This window comes from Lolium perenne, chromosome 4 (assembly GCF_019359855.2).
Source record: "Lolium perenne isolate Kyuss_39 chromosome 4, Kyuss_2.0, whole genome shotgun sequence".
Lineage (NCBI taxonomy): Eukaryota > Viridiplantae > Streptophyta > Magnoliopsida > Poales > Poaceae > Lolium > Lolium perenne.
In genome coordinates, this window is record NC_067247.2 from 310316821 (window position 1) to 310341953 (window position 25133).

The 25133-nt window shown below is 49.3% G+C and overlaps 2 protein-coding genes across 2 annotated transcripts; both read right to left on the reverse strand.

Annotated features, from left to right (window-relative positions):
- Positions 1-5078: 5078 nt before the first annotated feature.
- LOC139830209 (uncharacterized) lies at positions 5079-7652 on the reverse strand. Its single transcript, XM_071818216.1, has 3 exons — positions 7141-7652; positions 6077-7062; positions 5079-5434 (listed from the first exon to the last, which is right to left on the reverse strand). The coding sequence occupies exons 1-3, from the start codon at positions 7650-7652 to the stop codon at positions 5079-5081; spliced, it is 1854 nt and encodes a 617-aa protein (XP_071674317.1).
- Positions 7653-8026: 374 nt separating this feature from the next.
- On the reverse strand, positions 8027-18475 carry LOC139830210 (uncharacterized). Its single transcript, XM_071818217.1, has 5 exons — positions 17970-18475; positions 16906-17891; positions 15744-16263; positions 15005-15701; positions 8027-8911 (listed from the first exon to the last, which is right to left on the reverse strand). The coding sequence occupies exons 1-5, from the start codon at positions 18473-18475 to the stop codon at positions 8027-8029; spliced, it is 3594 nt and encodes a 1197-aa protein (XP_071674318.1).
- Positions 18476-25133: the final 6658 nt, after the last annotated feature.

The following is a 25133-nucleotide window of genomic DNA, read 5'->3' on the forward strand; positions in this document are numbered from 1 at the left end:
TCCTCCTTCGTTTCCGGCGATGTTCGAATCTAGCGTCGCAAAAAGAAAACAACAAGCCATACTCAATCAACAAACCACACCAAAATAATTCACAAAAAAATTTGGAAAAATTACAGTATGTAAAAGGTTACTAATGCAAGCTACTGAAAGTGGTTTCACCCATTTATGATTTTTAAAACAAAAGATATGATTTTTGCAATTCCAGAATTGACTTAGGAACCATTTAAATGGTCTAAATCTTTCTGTAAGTCACAAAAATGCATGCAGCATACCTACTTAAAGCTAATAAAATGTAGAACACACATGCACAAGAATCACTTCCAAATAAACTTTTAAATAATTTAGACAATTTAAATGAGACAGAAACCAGAGCACACAATTAGCTAGACACACCAGTATCAGAGCATCACCAACCAAAACCAAGCATACCCCTGGATAGGTGAGACTAAATGTAAACTAACTCCACAGGTTTGGTATTTTTCTGATTTGTAAATGATTTTATAAAAATCAAATACTGAAAAGATATACTGTTTCAGTAATTAAATCCTTGGAATTAAACTATAACTCTTAAAAATATTTCCTTTGGCACAAAATTACCCTATAGATATATCTACCAGTAGCACTTGGGTTTGATTCAAAATCATTATTATTATTCAAACTAAAAATCATTTTCTGGCTCTGTGGACAGATCTTGTTTTCTAAAACAATTCAAATCCAGGAAGCTCCTGCATGTGAGGCGGGTACCAAAATAAAGCTACTTAAATCTACTTTGCTACCAAATTAACTTCATGCAGAAATGTTTTATAAATTTAACACAATAAATAAAATACACAATCAGATACTTTTTAGGTTTTTATTTAACAGCACATATTTACAACACCAAATCACATGCATGCTACTTTATATGGTAGATAATTCATTTGTGAGAAACTAGGAATTTGAATCAACAAGTTTGAATCATTTATGAATTTATGGTGATTTAAAAACTGGACAGGATCTTGCTGACAGATTTAAACAAGAAATAAGGTTAAAGGAAAAATGGGCTGGGACGATTGGGCCTGGTCAGATTAGGCCCAGTGTCGCTGCGGCCGCGCGGGAGAGCCCGGGATTCAAATCCCATGGCCGGGCCCAGCGGTAGAAACGGCGGGGCCAGGGGCGCATGTGGCCGTCCGATCAAGTGAGGATCGACGGCCGCTGTGCGTCGTCCTCCCATGCCATGCATGCGGGTGCGACGTGCACCGGCGGAGCTCTGGGAACTGGCGGAGCGGAGTGTGCTCACCTCAGGGCGATTCTGACGATGGGATCTGGTGCGCTCGAAGCTGCGGAGTGGGGCTTCCGAATGATGGTCGAGGCAACCGAAACAGTGACGATCTTTCCGGCGGATGTCGACGGCGGCGGAAAAGCTGTTCGGCGTGATGGCGTGTACGAGCAACCCTGGGAAGCGAAAAGGAGTGCGTTAGAACGAGGAGGGGATGGGGCTTCCAGTGGAGGTGGTGGCGGCCAAGGCAGAGACCTTCCGCCGGCGCTCGACAGCGACGCTCACGGACGGCTGCGCGTCGCGGCGACGTCTACCGGCGTCCCTGGAAGGAAACAAAGGGGCGCGTCAGAAAGAGTAGAAAGAGGAGCATCCAGGGAGCCAGAGAGGGAGGGAGATGGTGGTCTCCGGCGACGGCCACCTTCACCGGAAGCTCGCAGATGTCGGGCTCGAGCACGGGGTGCAGGGAGAGGTGGAGCTCCTCTCCTCTGGGGAGGAGAGCTTGTGGTGCAAGCAGGTTCTGGTGGCGAAGGGGTTTGGGAGGAGGAGTCCTGCTCCGTCTTATACCGTGCCGCGCGGTGCACGGTGGACACGGTGCGGCGAGGCGAGTCATGGTGGGCGGCAGCAGCTGGTTGGGCGAGATGGGCGGCGGGCAACGTGTCTGCGTGGCGGTGCCGCCGTTTGGACGCGAGCGTGCATCGGCCGCTGCCAGGAGGTAGAGACACGCGGGCGGCAGTGTCGCCTGCCAGGCGTTCGACGGAAAAGCCGGGCATGTAGACGACGGTGGTGTACAGGGGGATGGGAGAGGACGGCGTGGCGCTTGTCTCTGCATCACGTGAACACGCGGCCGTGCCCGCCTCCAGGTCCAAGCCCACCGGAGTGATGGGGTGAGGTGGCCACCGTGGCCAAGCCAATGCCGGCATGCGCGGTGACTATTGGTGGGTTCCGCGGCGCGTCAGAGGAAGGGAGTGTGCGCGAGCGTGTCTGAGAGAGAGGGAGAGGTGCAGGGAGTCGTCGACAGGACGCGGGCCTCATGCGCACGCTCGGCAGAGAGAAGGGAGGGGAGTGTCTCCCGTGCGCGTGTGTCCACGGAGGGAGGTGACGGGAGAGGATGATTAGGGAGGTAGGGGAGGGACAGGAAGGAGAAATAGGGTGTGCAGGTGCTCTAGGCCTTGTCGGATTCGGATGGGAGCATGCAGGTTGGCAGCAAGTGATCACCAAGCCCCGGCCTCTCTTCTCTCTAATTTCTCTCTTGACCACATGATGCCAAAATGCATGCACACCCATGTGATCGGGTGTGGAGAGTGAGAAAGTGAAAAGAGGGGAGAGAGGGTCGAGTTTGGGATCAGAACATGGTCCACCATGCTGGTGGTTTGAGAGAGTAAAGAGAAAAAAAGAGGGAGATAGAGAGAGAGATGCAAGGTAGTGGTGGTGGTGTGATGGCCGACATGGCCACCATTCTTCATTTTTTTTTCTTTGTTTGAAATTCTGGTCAACACACCAAAGCATGACTCAAGGAAAAGTTGAGTCAAAATATGGGATGAGACATAGGGGTCCTTGCTTGGAGAATTTGTGGAATGGAAAATGGAAAAAGAATAAAAGAGAATTGGTGGAGGGAAAAAATGGAGATGGTCAAGATCTTGGATGATCACATGTGGGGATGATTACATGCATAAGGGTTTGTGTCTTGGTTTAATTAATTCAAACCAGAAATAAAAGAGGTTCACATGTAGAAGGGTTTTGGGGTTTTTAGTGATTGACACACAATGTAATTTCCACAAGTAACACACACACACATCCTACAATCAATGCAAGATCAACTATATGCATGCAAAATTTGAAAGACAGAAATTTTTTTTGTTGGCCCAAAAATTTGTACTCCTAAATTTTAATCAAGTCACAAAAGTTGGGTTGTTACAAACCTTCCCCCCTTAAAATGAATATCGTCCTCGAGATTCGGTGGCTAAGAACTGAAGAGTGCAGGGAAATCCTTCCGAAGTTGATCTTCTCGTTCCCAAGTGGCTTCCTCCTCGGAATGGTTACTCCACTGGACCTTACAGAATTTAATCTTCCTTCTTCGGGTGAGATGGATAGCTTCTTCCAAAATCCGAAGGGGTACTTCATGATAGGTTAAGTCGGTGTTGAGGTCGAGGGTGCGATAATCGATGTTCTTGAATGTCTCAGGCTTGTCGGGCACTTGAAGGCATCGTCGAAGTAGAGAGATATGGAACACATCGTGGAAATCCGCTAACTCAGCAGGCAGTTCCAGTTGATAAGATACTTCACCTCGACGAGCGAGAACCTTGAAGGGCCCAATATATCTGGGGGCAAGCTTCCCTTTGACGTGAAATCTCTGCATTCCCTTGAGCGGAGTGACGCGAAGATAGGCATGATCTCCAACCTTGAAGGTCAGTTCGCGACGCTTGGAATCAGCGTAGCTCTTCTGGCGGGATTGAGCGGCCTTGAGGCGATCACGGATCAGTTGGACTTGTTCTTCGGCTTCGCGAAGGTGGTCAGGTCCAAAAACTTGACTATCTCCGGTCTCGGACCAGTGGAGAGGGGTTCGACAACGGCGGCCATATAGGGCTTCAAAAGGGGCCATCGGCAGGCTAGCTTGGTAACTATTGTTTTAAGAGAATTCCGCGAAGGGTAGACAATCTTCCCATTTTGCTCCATAGGCGAGGACGCAAGCACGACGCATATCTTCAAGAATCTGATTTACTCTTTCGGTCTGGCCACCGGTTTGCGGGTGATATGCAGTGCTGAAGGCTAGCTTGGTTCCGAGGGCTTCATGCAAGCTCTTCCAGAATTTCGAGGTGAATTGGGTACCTCGATCCGAAATTATCTTCTTGGGGATTCCGTGGAGACTCACAATTCGGGACATGTACAAATCGGCTAACTTGGTTCCAGGATAAGTCACTTTGACGGGGATGAAGTGTGCAACCTTGGTGAGTCGGTCTACGATAACCCAGATGGAGTCGTGACCACGCTGAGATTTAGGCAGTCCTGTAATGAAGTCCATTCCAACCTCTTCCCATTTCCACTCGGGAACCTGGAGGGGTTGGAGCAGTCCGGCGGGTCGCTGATGTTCAGCCTTCACCTTCTGGCACACGTCGCAACGAGCGATGAAAAAGGCGATCTCGCGCTTCATACCGTGCCACCAGAATTGCTTCTTGAGGTCTTGATACATTTTCGTTCCTCCTGGGTGGATCGCGTAGGGGGTCTCGTGAGCTTCCTTCATTATTAGTTGTTTTAGGTCTTCAACATTGGGTACACACAGGCGTCCCTTGTACCACAAAACTCCTTCAGCATCAATCGTGAAGCCAGGAACTTCTTCCCTATCCATTCTACGCTTGATTCCTTCAATACTTTCATGTCCCACCTGAGCTTCTTTGATCTGATCAAACAAAGTAGGCTTCAACTCAAGATTCGCCAGGAAACCATGGCTAACCAACTCGAGGCCGAACTCCTCAAGTTCTTCATATAGTTTGGGTTGAGCAATCTTGATCAGGGCGTTCAGCGAACATGGCTCTCGACTAAGGGCATCAGCTACGACATTGGCTTTACCGGGATGATAATGAATACCGAGATCGTAGTCCTTGATAAGTTCCATCCATCTGCTCTGCCTCATATTCAGCTCACGCTGAGTGAAGATGTACTTCAGACTCTTGTGGTCGGTGTAGATTTCACAGCGATTTCCCACTAGATAGTGGCGCCAGGTCTTCAGGGAGTGAACTACAGCAGCAAGCTCTAAGTCATGCGTGGGGTAGTTCATCTCGTGCGGTCGAAGTTGTCTTGACAAATAAGCTATCACCTTGCCTTCCTACATCAGCACACTTCCCAAACCAAGTTTCGATGCATCGCAGTACACATCAAAATCCTTGGTGATATCAGGCATGGTCAAGACGGGGGCTGTGACTAATCTCTTCTTGAGTTCCTGAAAACTCGCCTCACACTTATCGGTCCACTCGAACTTCTTATCCTTCTTCAACAGCTGCGTTAAGGGTCTCGCAATGCTGGAGAATCCCTCAACGAACTTACGGTAATAACCCGCCAATCCTAGAAAGGCGCGGACTTCGGTCTGATTGGTAGGGGCTTTCTTCTCCATGATGGACTGAATTTTGGACGGGTCGACTGACACTCCTCCGGCAGAAATGATATGACCAAGGAATCCTACTTCTTTCAGGCAAAATTCACATTTACTAAACTTGGCATAAAGCTGATGGTCTCGGAGAGTTCCCAAAACAATCCGCAGATGTTCAGCATGCTCTTCTTCATTCTTGGAGTAGATCAGAATATCGTCGATGAAAACCACGACGAACTTGTCGAGGTACTTCATGAACACCTTGTTCATGAGATTCATGAAATAGGCAGGGGCATTGGTCAGTCCGAAGGACATCACGGTATATTCAAAAAGTCCATACCGTGTGGTGAAGGCAGTTTTGGGAATGTCTGACTCTCGAACCTTGAGTTGATGATAACCCGTTCGGAGATCAATCTTGGAGAAAAATCGGGCGCCATTCATCTGGTCGAACAAATCTTCAATCTTCGGGAGGGGGTATTTGTTTTTGATGGTGACATCATTCAGTTTTCGGTAATCCACGCACAGGCGGATAGTACCGTCCCGCTTATCCACAAAGATAACGGGAGATCCCCAGGGTAATGCGCTCGGGCGAATCAACCCTTTCCTCAACATATCATCTAACTGCTTCTTCAACTCAACTAATTCTTGGGGGTTCATCTGGTATGGGCGCTGGGCAATGGGGGCAGTTCCGGGGACTAGCTCGATGATAAACTCGATATCCCGATCAGGGGGCATACCGGGTAATTCATCTGGGAAAACTTCAGGATACTCACAAGCAACGGGTACTTCATGCAGGGCTGGACTGGCGACACTTTTCTTGCATAGGGCTTTCGATGATGGCATGGTGGCTACATGTTCAATTATCTCGCCGTCTTCAGCAGTCATGTTTATGGCTCGGCGAGCACAGTCGATATGTCCCTTATACTTGACCATCCAATCCATGCCAAGAATAAATTCCAGACCTTGCTCACCCAATACTATCAGATTGGCGTGAAAACGCTTCCCCTGAATATCTATAGGAACATCCTTGCAGGATAGATCCGTTTTGATGGAGGTTCCCGGAATTTGAATGAGCATAGGCCGTCTCATGATGGTAGGCCTTAAGCCACTCTTTCTAGCGAACGACTTAGTAACAAACGAATGCGATGCTCCGGAATCAAACAAGACGATGGAGGGTACTGAGTTGATGGGAAACGTACCCAGAACGATATCCGGAGCTTCCTGAGCTTCTTCAGCATTGACGTGGTTGAGGTGTCCCCTAGCTGGTCCAGCTGGCTTCTTCTGGTTCTGGTTCCTTCCGGTGGCAGTACGGGCTTGACCCTGATTTGGCTTGGGAGCATTGGGGCGCTGAGCAGTGTTCATCTTGTTGGGACACTCCTTGGAGAAATGACCCGGCTGTCCGCAGGTGTAGCATCCATTGGTGGAGGGGCGGACAATGTTGTTCTGGCGGTTGTAGTTGGGATTGTAGTTGCTTCCTCCAGAACGCTGAGAGTTGAAGTTGCGGCTGGGGTTGTTGGGGCGAGGTGCAGGGGGTGGTGTCCTCTGAGGCTGGGGCGCTGGTCTGGGCGGAGGGAAACTGCGGGTTCGCTGAGTGCTGGAGCTACCTTGCTGCAGCATCGCCTTGCGCTTGCGGTTCTCAAACGCATTCTTGCGCTTGCTCTCAACCATGATAGAGGCATCTACCAGCGACTCAAGGTCTGGGTATGGAACAGCCACCAAGATACTCTGCATCTCGTCATGCAGACCATTCAGAAAGCGGTCCTTCTTCTTCTCTTCAGTGTCGGTGTCTTCTGGAGCATACCTGGACAGTGTGGTGAACTTGTCCATGTATTCCACAACAGACATGCTTCCTTGACTCAGATTCATGAACTTGTCCTTCATGAGCTTGATCAGTCCAGACGGAATGTGGGTCTTGCGGAACTTGGCCTTGAATTCTTCCCAGTTGATGACGTGTCCTTCAGCTTGAATAGCCTTGACATTCTCCCACCAAGCGCGTGCAGGTCCAGAAAGAAAGTGAGTGGCGAACAACACCTTCTCATCATCGCCGACTCCGGCGACCTCCAGGTTGTTCTCAATGGTGCGAAGCCAATCATCAGCGTCGAGAGGTTCAGTGAACTTGGCGAAAACAGGAGGGTTGGTGCTCTGGAAATCCTTCAGTTTAGAGCGGTGGTCTCCATTCCCGTTCCCGCCATTATTGTTGTTGGCGTTTCCAGTAGCAAGCTGAGCGAGGTGCTGAAGGGTAGCAAGGTTAGCTTGGCGCTCTGCACGGGCTGCCTCACGGTCTTCCATCATAAGGCGCAAAAGTTGCACCATGGTTGGGTCCGGAGGTGGAGGGGGGTTTTGGTCGGACCCGCTGGTGTTTCCACTACGGGTTTCAACCATCCTGGAGAGATGTGGATCAGATATTAATGGGGAAACAAGGAGATGGGCAGCCACTTAGAAGGGGAGGGCTTGTTACAAATGCAACTTTGAAAACGGAAACTTGAAAATGCAAAGTAGGCAAACGATAGCATAACATAGCAGGGTGCCGAAGGCACAACATAGTCATACAACATCACAACATAAGTCTCATACATCACAACCAAAATGGATGGTTTAACAGAACCATCATCATAAGTCTACTCGCATCGCACGGGGGCCTATATCATCGACCTACGATAAGGTGGTGCGAGGCTGGGGGTAGTACTCTAGAAGTCGTCAAGGTCCACGACAGGACCCTCCGGTGCTGGTGGGGCGCCCTCGTCGAAGGGTGGCTCCTCTGGGTCCTCCTCGGGGTCCTCCTCGGGCATCAGTGGCTCAGGCTCCTCATCTTCATCGTTGATGAAGGCCTCATCCTCACTATCAGGCTCCATATCGAAGTCCTCCTCCTCGTAGTCGTCGTCGTCGCTGAGAAGGGCCTCGTTCTCCTTACAGAGATCCTCACCATCGTCCTCAAGCTCCTCAATAGTGGCCTCCATCTGAGCAGTCAGAGCCTCCAGCGAAGCCACCTTCGCCTTCAGGCGTGAAGCCTTCCGGCGTGCAGCAAGTCTCTTCTTGCGCTCACTGGCCAAGTCGGCCTGTGCAGCAGCAAGCTGGGCGCGAAGTGTCACGATCTCATCCTCCTGCAGATCGCACCTCTCTCGGGCGCGGTCCTGCTGAGTCTGAGTGTGGTGCAGCAGATACTCCAAGTGGTGCATCTGGTGAGCGGTGTCGGGGTGCGGGGCGCCGGCCACGGGCTGTCCCGCGCTGTCGCGCAGCCCAAGGTACTGGTATCCAGTGTCGGCGATAGCCTCCGGGTGAAGGAGAGCAAGGCGGGCAAGTGCCTCCTGGAAGACTCGGATCATCCCGTCGAGCCACGTGCGCTCCATCACGTCGATGGTGAACTCCTCAGAAACGGGGGCAACCTCGCTCCCCCTGACGACGCAGGTGACCAGCCAGGCCATCTCCGAGTCCTCCGGCCTCTCGGTACGGACGCCCTTCACATCAGGCGCCGGACGCCCACACCGAAAAGCCAGGTCAGCCAGGGCCCGCTCGAAGAAGTAGAGGGGCGGCCTCACCCCGACCTGGTGAAAGTGCGAGTACTCGATCGGCATCTACACAAATTTTAAGGTAGATTAAGTTAGTGAACACAGTGTGCATAATTTTAAGCATAGTAAAACTTTAATGCAAGTAGTGTTTTTGAAAATAGAAGGAGATAAGGGACTTAAGCATTTTCAGTATTTAGTCAACCTCTTTGTTTTAAGAAAGTAGTTTTTGGTCTTATCAACGCCCATGCTAACTAAGGTCTCCTACAGTCAGGATGGCTCTGATACCAGCTCTGTGGGGCCCCGGACTTACCAGTCCAGAACTCCTGTTATGCATACAATTTCACGATCCCAAGATCATTCCATCGTGAATACATAACCGAACTGATACCAGATTACATCATCCATTACAGTACCGAAATAACATTAATACGGAAGTCTTACATCATAGGCCATCAAGGCCGAAGTTCAACAAACAGCAGCGGAATTTATTCGACTCCAAAGAGCGGTGGAATCCACGTCAGGCCTTTACCCTACAGGCGGCTGACTGGGAGAGCGACCTAGTTCGCGTCTTCGGTGTCGTACTCCTCTTCTTCGTAGTACTCCTCTTCAAAGTCTGGCCAGGTAAATAGCCAGGACAACAATGCCAATGAGTACGTTTGAATGTACTCGCAAACCACCTTAGAGAGAAGTAAAGGATATGCAATATGGCAGTAGCAAGGAACAAGCACTAAACTAGGGCGACAAGGAGCGAGAGGTGGTTCCTCTCGAGAATTTGACATATCTATATCTTTGTTGAAAACTCTTTGTAAACCATTTTATTTTGCAGACTAATAGGTAAGGATAACCCCTTCTCAGTTCCGGCCATCTCAAATGGCCATTCCAACTTTTCCCGTATTTCCACCGTACCTCCCAGGTACTTTTCCACCAGTCCCACTAGCGTCACTCTCCCAAAACAACATTTGAGAAAAACACTTTTATAAACCGAAAGTCCTTTTGATACTCAGCACTTCCTTTCCCACGTCCATTGCCGCGGACACGGCTATTCGAATAGATTTACACTCTGCAGAGGTTGTACACTTTCCCCACAAGATCCGAATACCCATCGTGTGGGCATAATCCCTGCATAATGACATATGCCACGACAAATATCCGATCGTAGTTTTTCGCCTGCTCGCCTTAGCCTAAGACATGCCGCCTAGAGTTGTACCTCCCAACACCAGAGTCCGAGGGGTCGTTTTCCCAGGAGTAGCAAATTCCCCGACCAGCTCGACCCTCCGGAATGCCGCGACCAACTGCGGGGCATTATTCAATGGGAGCTCATAGGTTGTACCCCTGCCATCTGTCCGAGACGGAAAGGCGTTCCCAGTTCGTCGGGAAGGCCACGGTCGATAGGTGTCCATGCTCGGACTACCCCTTACATTTGCAGGACCCAAACTAAGGCGAGACAAACTACTACACTACGCCCCGTCCCACTAAAGGGTAATGTGGTTGTACTGGCTAGGTCCGGTGATGTACTCAGTCAACAAAAGGTTTTCGAATTTTTTTTTCACTTCTCTTGCTCCAAGCAAGTCTTTTCTTCTTAAAAACATTTAATCAAACCACACTTGGGCAGGGCTACTCCATTCCAAGATTTTTGAAAGAAAAACTTCCTTTCAGGAAAACATTTCCGTAACCATTTTTGCAGGGCTCCCAACCTATAGTCCAATTCTTCTCCGAAAAAGGCGACAAGGATGACAAGGTGATAAGCACCATATCACTAATGGGGGTGGAATCAGTAGGTACCAACGAGGGCTGCACCCTAAGGGTGGATCAATAAAAACTCCGGGTGGCACTAACCACCGACAACATAAATAGAAGACATGCACTTTTATAAAACCTGTAATAATGCAAGAATAAGATATATAGGGTCAGAGATGCATCAAGAGGTGGCTTTCCTTGATCAGCAAAGTGCCCCTGGTCTTCTCTTCAATCCCTCCGAAGTCTCCTCCTCCTTCGTCTCCGGCGATGTTCGAATCTAGCGTCGCAAAAAGAAAACAACAAGCCATACCCAATCAACAAACCACACCAGAATAATTCACAAAAAAATTTGGAAAAATTACAGTATGTAAAAGGTTACTAATGCAAGCTACTGAAAGTGGTTTCACCCATTTATGATTTTTAAAACAAAAGATATGATTTTTGCAATTCCAGAATTGACTTAGGAACCATTTAAATGGTCTAAATCTTTCTGTAAGTCAAAAAAATGCATGCAGCATACCTACTTAAAGCTAATAACATGTAGAACACACATGCACAAGAATCACTTCCAAACAAACTTTTAATAATTTATACAATTTAAATGAGACAGAAACCAGAGCTCACAATTAGCTAGCCACACCAGTATCAGAGCACCACCAACCAAAATCAAGCATACCGCTGGATAGGTGAGACTAAATGTGAACTAACCCCACTGGTTTGGTATTTTTCTGATTTGTAAATGATTTTATAAAAATCAAATACTGAAAAGATATACTGTTTCAGTAATTAAATCCTTGGAATTAAACTATAACTCTTAAAAATATTTCCTTTGGCACAAAATTACCCTATAGATATATCTACCATTAGCACTTGGGTTTGATTCAAAATCATTATTATTTTTCAAACTAAAAATCATTTTCTGGCTCTCTGGACAGATCTTGTTTTCTAAAACAATTCAAATCCAGGAAGCTCCTGCATGTGAGGCTAGTGCCAAAATAAAGATACTTAAATCTACTTTACTACCAAATTAACTTCATGCAGAAATGTTTTATAAAAATTTAACACAATAAATAAAATACACAATCAGATACTTTTTAGGTTTTTATTTAACAGCACATATTTACAACACCAAATCACATGCATGCTACTTTATATGGTAGATAATTCATTTGTGAGAAACTAGGAATTTGAATCAACAAGTTTGAATCATTTATGAATTTATGGTGATTTAAAAACTGGACAGGATCTTGCTGACAGATTTAAACAAGAAATAAGGTTAAAGGAAAAATGGGCTGGGACGACTGGGCCTGGTCAGATTAGGCCCAGTGTCGCTGCGGCCGCGCGGGAGAGCCCGGGATTCAAATCCCGTGGCCGGGCCCAGCGGCAGAAACGGCGGGGCCAGGGGCGCATGTGGCCGTCCGATCAAGTGAGGATCGACGGCTGCTGTGCGTCGTCCTCCCGTGCCATGCATGCGGGTGCGACGTGCACCGACGGAGCTTTGGGAACTGGCGGAGCGGAGTGTGCTCACCTCAGGGCGATTCTGACGACGGGATCTGGTGTGCTCGAAGCTGTGGAGTAAGGGCTTCCGAATGATGGTCGAGGCAACCGAAACAGTGACGATCTTTCCGGCGGATGTCGACGGCGGCGGAAAAGCTGTTCGGCGTGACGGCGTGTACGAGCAACCCTGGGAAGCGAAAAGGAGTGCGTTAGAACGAGGAGGGGATGGGGCTTCCAGTGGAGGTGGTGGCGGCCAAGGCAGAGACCTTCCGCCGGCGCTCGACAGCGACGCTCACGGACGGCTGCGCGTCGCGGCGACGTCTACCGGCGTCCCTGGAAGGAAACAAAGGGGCGCGTCAGAAAGAGTAGAAAGAGGAGCATCCAGGGAGCCAGAGAGGGAGGGAGATGGTGGTCTCCGGCGACGGCCACCTTCACCGGAAGCTCGCAGATGTCGGGCTCGAGCACAGGGTGCAGGGAGAGGTGGAGCTCCTCTCCTCTGCGGAGGAGAGCTTGTGGTGCAAGCAGGTTCTGGTGGCGAACGGGTTTGGGAGGAGGAGTCCTGCTCCGTCTTATACCGTGCCGCACGGTGCACGGTGGACACGGTGCGGCGAGGCGAGTCATGGTGGGCGGCAACAGCTGGTTGGGCGAGATGGGCGGCGGGCAACGTGTCTGCGTGGCGGTGCCGCCGTTTGGACGCGAGCGTGCGTCGGCCGCTGCCAGGAGGTAGAGACACGCGGGCGGCAGTGTCGCCTGCCAGGCGTTCGACGGAAAAGCCGGGCATGTAGACGACGGTGGTGTACAGGGGGATGGGAGAGGACGGCGTGGCGCTTGTCTCTGCATCACGTGAACACGCGGCCGTGCCCGCCTCCAGGTCCAAGCCCACCGGAGTGACGGGGTGAGGTGGCCACCATGGCCAAGCCAATGCCGGCGTGCGCGGTGACTATTGGTGGGTGCCGCGGCGCGTCAGAGGAAGGGAGCGTGCGCGAGCGTGTCTGAGAGAGAGGGAGAGGTGCAGGGAGTCGTCGACAGGACGCGGGCCTCATGCGCACGCTCGGCAGAGAGAAGGGAGGGGAGTGTCTCCCGTGCGCGTGTGTCCACGGAGGGAGGTGACGGGAGAGGATGATTAGGGAGGTTGGGGAGGGACAGGAAGGAGAAATAGGGTGTGCAGGTGCTCTAGGCCTTGTCGGATTCAGATGGGAGCATGCAGGTTGGCAGCAAGTGATCACCAAGCCCCGGCCTCTCTTCTCTCTAATTTCTCTCTTGACCACATGATGCCAAAATGCATGCACACCCATGTGATCGGGTGTGGAGAGTGAGAAAGTGAAAAGAGGGGAGAGAGGGTCGAGTTTGGGATCAGAACATGGTCCACCATGCTGGTGGTTTGAGAGAGTAAAGAGAAAAAAAAGAGGGAGATAGAGAGAGAGATGCAAGGTAGTGGTGGTGGTGTGATGGCCAGCATGGCCACCATTCTTCATGTTTTTTTCTTTGTTTGAAATTCTGGTCAACACACCAAAGCATGACTCAAGGAAAAGTTGAGTCAAAATATGGGATGAGACATAGGGGTCCTTGCTTGGAGAATTTGTGGAATGGAAAATGGAAAAAGAATAAAAGAGAATTGGTGGAGGGGAAAAATGGAGATGGTCAAGATCTTGGATGATCACATGTGGGGATGATTACATGCATAAGGGTTTGTGTCTTGGTTTAATTAATTCAAACCAGAAATAAAAGAGGTTCACATGTAGAAGGGTTTTGGGGTTTTTAGTGATTGACACACAATGTAATTTCCACAACACACACACACATCCTACAATCAATGCAAGATCAACTATATGCATGCAAAATTTGAAAGACAGAAAAAGTTTTTGTTGGCCCAAAAATTTGTACTCCTAAATTTTAATCAAGTCACAAAAGTTGGGTTGTTACAAACCTTCCCCCCTTAAAATGAATCTCATCCTCGAGATTCGGTGGCTAAGAACTGAAGAGTGCAGGGAAATCCTTCCGAAGTTGATCTTCTCGTTCCCAAGTGGCTTCCTCCTCGGAATGGTTACTCCACTGGACCTTACAGAATTTAATCTTCCTTCTTCGGGTGAGACGGATAGCTTCTTCCAAAATCCGAAGGGGTACTTCATGATAGGTTAAGTCGGTGTTGAGGTTGAGGGTGCGATAATCGATGTTCTTGAATGTCTCAGGCCTGTCGGGCACTTGAAGGCATCGTCGAAGTAGAGAGATATGGAACACATCGTGGAAATCCACTAACTCAGCAGGCAGTTCCAGTTGATAAGATACTTCACCTCGACGAGCGAGAACCTTGAAGGGCCCAATATATCTGGGGGCAAGCTTCCCTTTGACGTGAAATCTCTGCATACCCTTGAGCGGAGTGACGCGAAGATAGGCATGATCTCCAACCTTGAAGGTCAATTCGCGACGCTTGGAATCAGCGTTGCTCTTCTGGCGGGATTGAGCGGCCTTGAGGCGATCACGGATCAGTTGGACTTGTTCTTCGGCTTCGCGAAGGTGGTCAGGTCCAAAAACTTAACTATCTCCGGTCTCGGACCAGTGGAGAGGGGTTCGACAACGGCGGCCATATAGGGCTTCAAAAGGGGCCATCTGCAGGCTAGCTTGGTAACTATTGTTGTAAGAGAATTCCGCGAAGGGTAGACAATCTTCCCATTTTGCTCCATAGGCGAGGACGCAAGCACGAAGCATATCTTCAAGAATCTGATTTACTCTTTCGGTCTGGCCACCGGTTTGCGGGTGATATGCAGTGCTGAAGGCTAGCTTGGTTCCGAGGGCTTCATGCAAGCTCTTCCTGAATTTCGAGGTGAATTGGGTACCTCGATCCGAAATTATCTTCTTGGGGATTCCGTGGAGACTCACAATTCGGGACATGTACAAATCGGCTAACTTGGTTCCAGGATAAGTCACTTTGATGGGGATGAAGTGTGCAACCTTGGTGAGTCGGTCTACGATAACCCAGATGGAGTCGTGACCACGCTGAGATTTAGGCAGTCCTGTAATGAAGTCCATTCCAACCTCTTCCCATTTCCACTCGGGAACCTGGAGGGGTTGGAGCAGTCCGGCGGGTTGCTGATGTTCAGCCTTCACCTTCTGGCACACGTCGCAACGAGCGATGAAAAAGGCGATCTCGCGCTTCATACTGTGCCACCAGAATTGCATCTTGAGGTCTTGATACATTTTCGTTCCTCCTGGGTGGATCGCATAGGGGGTCTCATGAGCTTCCTTCATTATTAGTTGTTTTAGGTCTTCAACATTGGGTACACACAGGCGTCCCTTGTACCACAAAACTCCTTCAGCATCAATCGTGAAGCCAGGAACTTCTTCCCTATCCATCCTACGCTTGATTCCTTCAATACTTTCATGTCCCACCTGAGCTTCTTTGATCTGATCAAACAAAGTAGGCTTCAGCTCAAGATTCACCAGGAAACCATGGCTAACCAACTCGAGGCCGAACTCCTCAAGTTCTTCATATAGTTTGGGTTGAGCAATCTTGATCAGGGCGTTCAGTGAACATGGCTCTCGACTAAGGGCATCAGCTACGACATTGGCTTTACCGGGATGATAATGAATACCGAGATCGTAGTCCTTGATAAGTTCCATCCATCTGCTTTGCCTCATATTCAGCTCACGCTGAGTGAAGATGTACTTCAGACTCTTGTGGTCGGTGTAGATTTCACAGCGATTTCCCACTAGATAGTGGCGCCAGGTCTTCAGGGTGTGAACTACAGCAGCAAGCTCTAAGTCATGCGTGGGGTAGTTCATCTCGTGCGGTCGAAGTTGTCTTGACAAATAAGCTATCACCTTGCCTTCCTGCATCAGCACACTTCCCAAACCAAGTTTCGATGCATCGCAGTACACATCAAAATCCTTGGTGATATCAGGCATGGTCAAGACGGGGGCTGTGACTAATCTCTTCTTGAGTTCCTGAAAACTCGCCTCACACTTATCGGTCCACTCGAACTTCTTATCCTTCTTCAACAGCTGCGTTAAGGGTCTCGCAATGCTGGAGAATCCCTCAACGAACTTGCGGTAATAACCCGCCAATCCTAGAAAGGCGCGGACTTCGGTCTGATTGGTAGGGGCTTTCTTCTCCATGATGGACTGAATTTTGGACGGGTCGACTGACACTCCTCCGGCAGAAATGACATGACCAAGGAATCCTACTTCTTTCAGGCAAAATTCACATTTACTAAACTTGGCGTAAAGCTGATGGTCTCGGAGAGTTCCCAAAACAATCCGCAGATGTTCAGCATGCTCTTCTTCATTCTTGGAGTAGATCAGAATATCGTCGATGAAAACCACGACGAACTTGTCGAGGTACTTCATGAACACCTTGTTCATGAGATTCATGAAATAGGCAGGGGCATTGGTCAGTCCGAAGGACATCACGGTATATTCAAAAAGTCCATACCGTGTGGTGAAGGCAGTTTTGGGAATGTCTGACTCTCGAACCTTGAGTTGATGATAACCCGTTCGGAGATCAATCTTGGAGAAAACTTGGGCGCCATTCATCTGGTCGAACAAATCTTCAATCTTTGGGAGGGGGTATTTGTTTTTGATGGTGACATCATTCAGTTTTCGGTAATCCACGCACAGGCGGATAGTACCGTCCCGCTTATCCACAAAGATAACGGGAGATCCCCAGGGTGATGCGCTCGGGCGAATCAACCCTTTCCTCAACATATCATCTAACTGCTTCTTCAACTCAACTAATTCTTGGGGGTTCATCCGGTATGGGCGCTGGGCGATGGGGGCAGTTCCGGGGACTAGCTCGATGATAAACTCGATATCCCGATCAGGGGGCATACCGGGTAATTCATCTGGGAAAACTTCAGGATACTCACAAGCAACGAGTACTTCATGCAGGGCTGGACTGGCGACACTTTTCTTGCATAGGGCTTTCGATGATGGCATGGTGGCTACATGTTCAATTATCTCGCCGTCTTCAGCAGTCATGGTTATGGCTCGGCGAGCACAGTCGATATGTCCCTTATACTTGACCATCCAATCCATGCCAAGAATAACTTCCAGACCTTGCTCACCCAATACTATCAGATTGGCGTGAAAACGCTTCCCCTGAATATCTATAGGAACATCCTTGCAGGATAGATCCGTTTTGGTGGAGGTTCCCGGAATTTGAACGAGCATAGGCCGTCTCATGATGGTAAGCCTTAAGCCACTCTTTCTAGCGAACGACTTAGTAACAAACGAATGCGATGCTCCGGAATCAAACAAGACGATGGAGGGTACTGAGTTGACGGGAAACGTACCCAGAACGATATCCGGAGCTTCCTGAGCTTCTTCAGCGTTGACGTGGTTGAGGTGTCCCCTAGCTGGTCCAGCTGGCTTCTTCTGGTTCTGGTTCCTTCCGGCGGCAGTACGGGCTTGACCCTGATTTGGCTTGGGAGCATTGGGGCGCTGAGCAGTGTTCATCTTGTTGGGACACTCCTTGGAGAAATGACCCGGCTGTCCGCAGGTGTAGCATCCATTGGTGGAGGGGCGGACAATGTTGTTCTGGAGGTTGTAGTTGGGATTGTAGTTGCTTCCTCCAGAACGCTGAGAGTTGAAGTTGCGGTTGGGGTTGTTGGGGCGAGGTGCAGGGGGTGGTGTCCTCTGAGGCTGGGGCGCTGGTCTGGGCGGAGGGAAACTACGGGGTCGCTGAGTGCTGGAGCTGCCTTGCTGCAGCATCGCCTTGCGCTTGCGGTTCTCAAACGCATTCTTGCGCTTTCTCTCAACCATGATAGAGGCATCTACCAGCGACTCAAGGTCTGGGTATGGAACAGCCACCAAGATACTCTGCATCTCGTCATGCAGACCATTCAGAAAGCGGTCCTTCTTCTTCTCTTCAGTGTCGGTGTCTTCTGGAGCATACCTGGACAGTGTGGTGAACTTGTCCATGTATTCCACAACAGACATGCTTCCTTGCCTCAGATTCATGAACTTGTCCTTCATGAGCTTGATCAGTCCAGACGGAATGTGGGTCTTGCGGAACTTGGCCTTGAATTCTTCCCAGTTGATGACGTGTCCTTCAGCTTGAATAGCCTTGACATTCTCCCACCGTGCAGGTCCAGAAAGAAAGTGAGTGGCGAACAACACCTTCTCATCATCGCCGACTCCGGCGACCTCCAGGTTGTTCTCAATGGTGCGAAGCCAATCATCAGCGTCGAGAGGTTCAGTGCACTTGGCGAAAACAGGAGGGTTGGTGCTCTGGAAATCCTTCAGTTTAGAGCGGTGGTCTCCATTCCCGTTCCCGCCATTATTGTTGTTGGCGTTTCCAGTAGCAAGCTGAGCGAGGTGCTGAAGGGTAGCAAGGTTCGCTTGGCGCTCTGCACGGGCTGCCTCACGGTCTTCCATCATAAGGCGCAGAAGTTGCGCCATGGTTGGGTCCGGAGGTGGAGGGGGGTTTTGGTCGGACCCGCTGGCGTTTCCACTACGGGTTTCAACCATCCTAGAGAGATGTGGATCAGATATTAATGGGGAAACAAGGAGATGGGCAGCCACTTAGAAGGGGAGGGCTTGTTACAAATGCAACTTTGAAAACGGAAACTTGAAAATGCAAAGTAGGCAAACGATAGCATAACATAGCAGGGTGCCAAAGGCACAACATAGTCATACAACATCACAACATAAGTCTCATACATCACAACCAAAATGGATGGTTTAACAGAACCATCATCATAAGTCTACTCGCATCGCACGGGGGCCTATATCATCGCCCTACGATAAGGTGGTGCGAGTCTGGGGGTAGTACTCTAGAAGTCGTCAAGGTCCACGACAGGACCCTCCGGTGCTGGTGGGGCGCCCTCGTCGAAGGGTGGCTCCTCTGGGTCCTCCTCGGGGTCCTCCTCGGGCATCAGTGGCTCAGGCTCCTCATCTTCATCGTTGATGAAGGCCTCATCCTCAGTATCAGGCTCCATATCGAAGTCCTCCTCCTCGTAGTCGTCGTCGTCGCTGAGAAGGGCCTCGTTCTCCTTACGGAGATCCTCACCGTCGTCCTCAAGCTCCTCAATAGTGGCCTCCATCTGAGCAGTCAGAGCCTCCAGCGAAGCCACCTTCGCCTTCAGGCGTGAAGCCTTCCGGCGTGCAGCAAGTCTCTTCTTACGCTCACTGGCCAAGTCGGCCTGTGCAGCAGCAAGCTGGGCGCGAAGTGTCACGATCTCATCCTCCTGCAGATCACACCTCTCTAGGGCGCGGTCCTGCTGAGTCTGAGTGTGGTGCAGCAGATACTCCAAGTGGTGCAGCTGGTGAGCGGTGTCGGGGTGCGGGGCGCCGGCCACGGGCTGTCCCGCGCCGTCGCGCAGCCCAAGGTACTGGTATCCAGTGTCGGCGATAGCCTCCGGGTGAAGGAGAGCAAGGCGGGCAAGTGCCTCCTGGAAGACTCGGATCATCCCATCGAGCCACGTGCGCTCCATCACGTCGATGGTGAACACCTCAGAAATGGGGGCAACCTCGCTCCCCCTGACGACGCAGGTGACCAGCCAGGCCATCTCCGAGTCCTCCGGCCTCTCGGTACGGACGCCCTTCACCTCAGGCGCCAGACGCCCACACCGAAAAGCTAGGTCAGCCAGGGCCCGCTCGAAGAAGTAGAGGGGCGGTGACAAGGTATTAACTTGTCAATGCCTACGGGTTGTAGACTAGGGTTTAGTTGGAAGTAGAGGGCAAGTAGATCTCGAAGGTTTCAGCCGAAAAGTACTCGACGATTATGAAACTAGGGTTTGAGAAACAATGATTCGATGATTTCTGCGTCCCTCGACTCCCCTTATATAGGAGGCGGAGCCGAGGGATTCGTGTTGTACAAGTTACAGAGTCCGGGAAGGTTTCTAACTCATCCCGCAAGATTACAAATAATACTTCCTATTACAACTCTAGATTTCCTTAATAGTATCTTGGGCTTCCGAATCTTCTTATTCTTCGGGTAGTGGGCCTTCAGTAAACCCCGGGTACTATCTTCGGCAGGCCCATTTGGGATGGCTATGTCAGTAGCCCCCGAGATTTTTCTTGAATCGTAGAGTCAGGGAAAATCTCCACTGTTTATTTTTATTCGACACTTTAACTTTTCTATATTTCTTCGTATAAACTTCTATATTGTACAGGGATAATGGTAGTTGGGGCTAGTTCTTCTGACGGATCAGGTACTAGTTAACTACTCTAGTGGCAATCCGCAAAAACCTACTTCAAGGTCACGTCCCTGGACATGATCTCGGGATACTGGTGTAAACTTCGATAGGTGCCACTTAAGGTCTTACCATTCTGTCGAGTCCCAGTAAAATTTATCGGGTACCTAACGCGTCCGTTAGGATTTTTCTTCGTATCTGTTGATACGGATAAAAGTAGCAGAGCGCAGTCTTTGGTGATGCCACGCCTCACAGAACGGATCTAGGGTCTTACCTTCGCAAGTTTGCGGCATTCAGAAATTGATCGCAACTTTGGCGTTCTGAGAATATATTGTCGAGTGCTTATTCGGCTGTTGGAATGGCACATTTTATTGAGTCAAAGATGACTTATATTGCTCTCCCGATGGGAGTGTATGCAGAGTTATTTATAACTCGAAATATACTCTTTTGATCTGCTATCTTTCTTTTTCATGATTTCATCGGGCACGCGAACAGCGTTCCCGATGGGAGTAGCCCCCGAGGCTACAGCCAAGGACTTGTGCTTGGTTGTAGGCTCCACGCCTTATGCCGCTATATTTTCTTCCTCTCCCGAAGTTTTACAATTGCTCGGGTGCGCGAACAGCGCTCCCGATGGGAGTAGCCCCCGAGGCTATGAACAAATATTTGTATTTGATCATAGGCTCTCGCCATTTCTATTTTGTCTTTCTTGATCTTTTCATTTTTTCAAAGTAGCCCCCGAGCATTTGATCAAAAACTTGTATTTGATCAAAGGCTCAGCATTACTTTTCCATGTCGCCTTTTATGAAGCTGTTAAGGCGAATTTTTTCTTCTGCCAAGGTGATGCTATTGCTGACGATAGCCACGATTGCGAGTTAAAAATCGCGAGAAGTCTCCTCCCACTGCCGCGCGGGCCCAATTGATCCACTATCTTGACACGTCGTGCAAGTGGGGGACACACGTTCTCCGCTTTTCCTGGCGCACGTACCGTAACTTCTCCAATGTTAAAATACTTTTTTACCCCTGCTTCCACGTGGTTATCATCTGCCACGCATTTTTTCCATCCAACGGTCCGCCATTTCGCCGCACCTCTATATAAGATCTCCTTCTTCCTCCTCGAGCACTTCCGCTCATGCCGCACCTCTGCTCTCCTCTGCAGAACCTCCTCCTGCGCTCCTCAATCCCCTAAGCTCATCTTCTCGAAGCTGCATTCCTGCGCCATTGTTGATGCCACCGCGTCGTTTGACCAGGCACAGCACGCCGGAATCATCAATGGCCGCCGTGGATCTGGGAACCGCGGAGTGGGAAAGGTCCAAGATTTCCACCCAGGACATCAATTTGCTGAAGAAGCTAGGGATCAGCAAGAAGCCCAACGCGCTGAGCTTCCCTAGCGAGGAAAGCTACCCAACCCCTCCAATGGGGTATCGGGTAAGTTTTGTCGACCATCTCATCCGCGGTCTTTCCGCCCCCATTCATCCTTTTCTCCGCAGACTGCTCTTTATTTACGGTCTGCAACTTCACCACCTCACGCCCAATTCCATCCTTCATATCTCCATTTTCATCACCCTCTGCGAGGCCTTCCTTGGCGTCCAGCCTAACTGGGCGCTATGGAAGCGCATTTTCTTTTGTCGCCGTAATGGCTCTCCCAACATCGCCTATAATATAGGCGGCGTTGTTATTTCTGTTCGCCCCACCGTCGATTACTTCGACGTCAAACTTCCTGACTCTGTTCAAGGGTGGCGCAAGAAGTGGTTGTACATTCAGGAGGAGAACCATGGATGTGCTGAAGACAACATCCCTCCTTTCGATGGCGCCGAAAAAATTCTTCGCCGCCGCTCCTGGGACACAGAGGCTACCGAAGAAGAAAAGATGTCGACAGAGGCCTTGATGACTTGCATGCATGAGTTGCAAAATTCTCGCGGCAAAGAGTTGTCAGGTATCCAAATCACGGCATATTTTCTTAGGACTAGAGTGCAGCCGCTTCAGGCTCGCAAATACCCTCTCTGGAAATATGCTGGCGACAAGGACGCAGATCGGTTGTCAGCGGATTTAGAGGTCAAGGACTTAGAAAAGCTTGTCCGAAAAATCTCGTCTCTCAGCAAAAAAGATCCTGTCCCTTCTTCTTGCCGTGTAAAACCATTCAGCGTCGCCAATCCACTTCCCAAGGTAACCTTTGTCGATTGATTTGTTATTGCTTTGCTATCTTTTTTTTTGTAACTTCTTTTCTGATATCTTCCCCTGTTTTTTTTTACAGAACCATCCAAATCTTGTCTCGCTTCCTCCTCTTCCTGAAGGTGGAGAAGTCGAGGAAATGGCCGTTGTCACTGATGACAACCAAGAGGCCCCCTCCTTTGTGAATGAACCCGTGGATTCTCTAAAATCTGCGGGATCTTCTGAGAAGGATGCTGCCTCCGAAGGCACTGCGTCAGCGCAATCTCCTCCTCCTGCTGTTTCTCCAAGGAACAAAAGGAAGAGGAATGATGTCGACGATTCCGGCACCTCCAAAGCCGAAGAAGTTGGTCCTTCACGTCAGAAGGCAACTTATGATCCATATCTTGAATCCCTCATCAGCTCGTAAGTCACTTTTACTTCCCCTTGTTTCTGTACTCGAAGGTTTTTGTCTTATCTTGCTTTTTATGCTGTCGATTTTTAATCACAGTGATGATGAGGAAGAAGTACCAACTCTTGATGTGGTTGCTCGAACGAGCACGTCACATACTTTAATTGTTTCGGAAACGCCAGTTGAGGGAGAAGAATCCTCGCCTCCTCAACAAAATGTTGGCGCCACCACTCCTCCTTCAAGCCCTCTTATCCCTTCACCAAAAAGGACAAGGGTTGAAACAATCCCGGAGCCTACCCTCCAATTGAGTAGCTCCTCCAATTCTCTCTTGGTTGATGTAAGCTTTTGGTTTTCTTGTCATTATCTATATTTCCTCTGTTTGCTTTTTCATGCCTTCATATTTGTCCCATACCGACGTTTTCTCTCTTTGTTCTTCTTTGATAGCCTATGATCAAAGAGCTTGTTCGCATCGGTGCCCAATTCATTGGGTACCGTGAGTATACCAGCAAGACTGAAGGTAATAACTTTTTTGCTGCCCCTTGTTTATAGCTTCTTGCTCCTATCTTGTCGCCATTTTGATGATTCTTTACTATTTTGGCAGAGAAACTTGCAGAGGCCAACAAGCTTGTCGACACGCTTGCTCAAAAACTAGAGCAAAGCAAAACGGCTCGCAAGAAAGCTGAACTTGATGCTAGCCAAGCTAAAGCAGAGGCTGAGACGGCCAAGGCAAAAGCTGCTGGTGTCGACAATCTGCAAAAGAGACTTGATGATGCCGCTTTGAACGAGCACAAGGCCGCCCAGGCCACTCGTGAACAGGCGATCATTAAGTGCTTGAACACGCAGAATCGACGCTTCCTTGGTAATTTTGTCGATCCCTTCTATCTTTCTTAGGCTTGCTTTTCCTTGCTTGCTGTCGACCAACATATATTTTCTGCGGCAGGTAAAACAAACCAAGAATTTGATCTAGAAAATCCTGCCAATGGTCCTCTCCTTGACGCACTCTCTTATCTGGAGTTTCATGGAACCGAAGTTCGCGAAGGCATGGCGCATGCTGACGCAGGATTATCGAGTCTGTTCCCCTACTTCTTCCCGAAGAAAGAGGAGTCCAAGACTTTTCTTGCCCTTGCCAAGAACTTCAATCCGCCGGAGGATCTTGGACTGAAGATGCGCCAGGAGAACATGAAGATTGCTATCGAGAGCACCGTTGCCTTGGTCACTGACAACCAACAAACTGTTGACTGGATGAAAGTTGGCGACACCGAGCAGATAGAACAAACAAAATGGCGGTCGTTGATCAAGGCGGCGAAGCCCAACACGAAGAAAATCCTGGCCTATCTCGGGATCAAGCCATCTGCAACTCCTAGCTCATCAAGGCCGGAGGTCTAGTTGAATGCCTCTTCTTTTGCTTTCTCTGTTTCTTTTGTTATTGTCGCCATATTAGCTTTGGCGACAATTATCTTAGTAATCCTTTTGGAGAAATCCTTCTGTAATATCTATGTAATTTTCCTGGAAATCAATGAAATTCTCCTTTGCACTATTATTGATCCTGAGACTTTCTTTTCCAGTTAATATTTGATAACTACTCGACCAATCCTTGCTCTGCCGATACTTCGCCTGCTTCTTCTTTCTCGAAGAAAGCCCTTACCGGAGATTTTTCAAGTGAACACTTGTCGCAAGATTTGCAAGAACTTCGCCAACAAATCCAATCCATGAAAAAACAAACTCTTGCGATGATGGAACAATCTCGACAAGCGTCCGAGAGAGAGAAAATTGCTCTTCAACAGGCAAAAGAAGCCATTGCTGCAAAGGATGCTGCTGTTGCTAAGGCTACCGAAACTTCTTCTCGTGAAAATTATATGCTTCAACTGATGACTGACGCTAGCTTGGATATGACAGGTATGTTTCCTGTTCATAACCATGTGGGATGTTGTTCTTGTTGTTTTTTCTTTCCTTGATAATTTGTTTGCTGTGCCAGGCTCATTTTTGGATACTGCTGCCGAAGACCAACGTGTTGAAGCTCGAGCCAATGTTTTGCTTAGACTGGCTGCACAACATGGGTCTAACTTTTGGGTTACTCCTGAGCGCACCCGCCAAATTGTCAGATTCCAAGATCGCGCGGCTCAGGTCCGTGACTTCCTCGACTTCTGTACGAAGACTTTATTTTTAGTTTATGGAACCATGTTCCCTCGGAACAAGATGCCAGAGACCCTTCCAGCTTTAATGGAAAAATTTCAGGATGCTCCTCGAATCCATGGCTTTGTGCGGGCTCAACTCTCTGCTGGCGCAAGGTTTGCAATGATGATGATAAAAATTTGCTATCCAAAATTGCCCATGGATCAAATTGTTCCCACGTGCTTGGCTAAAA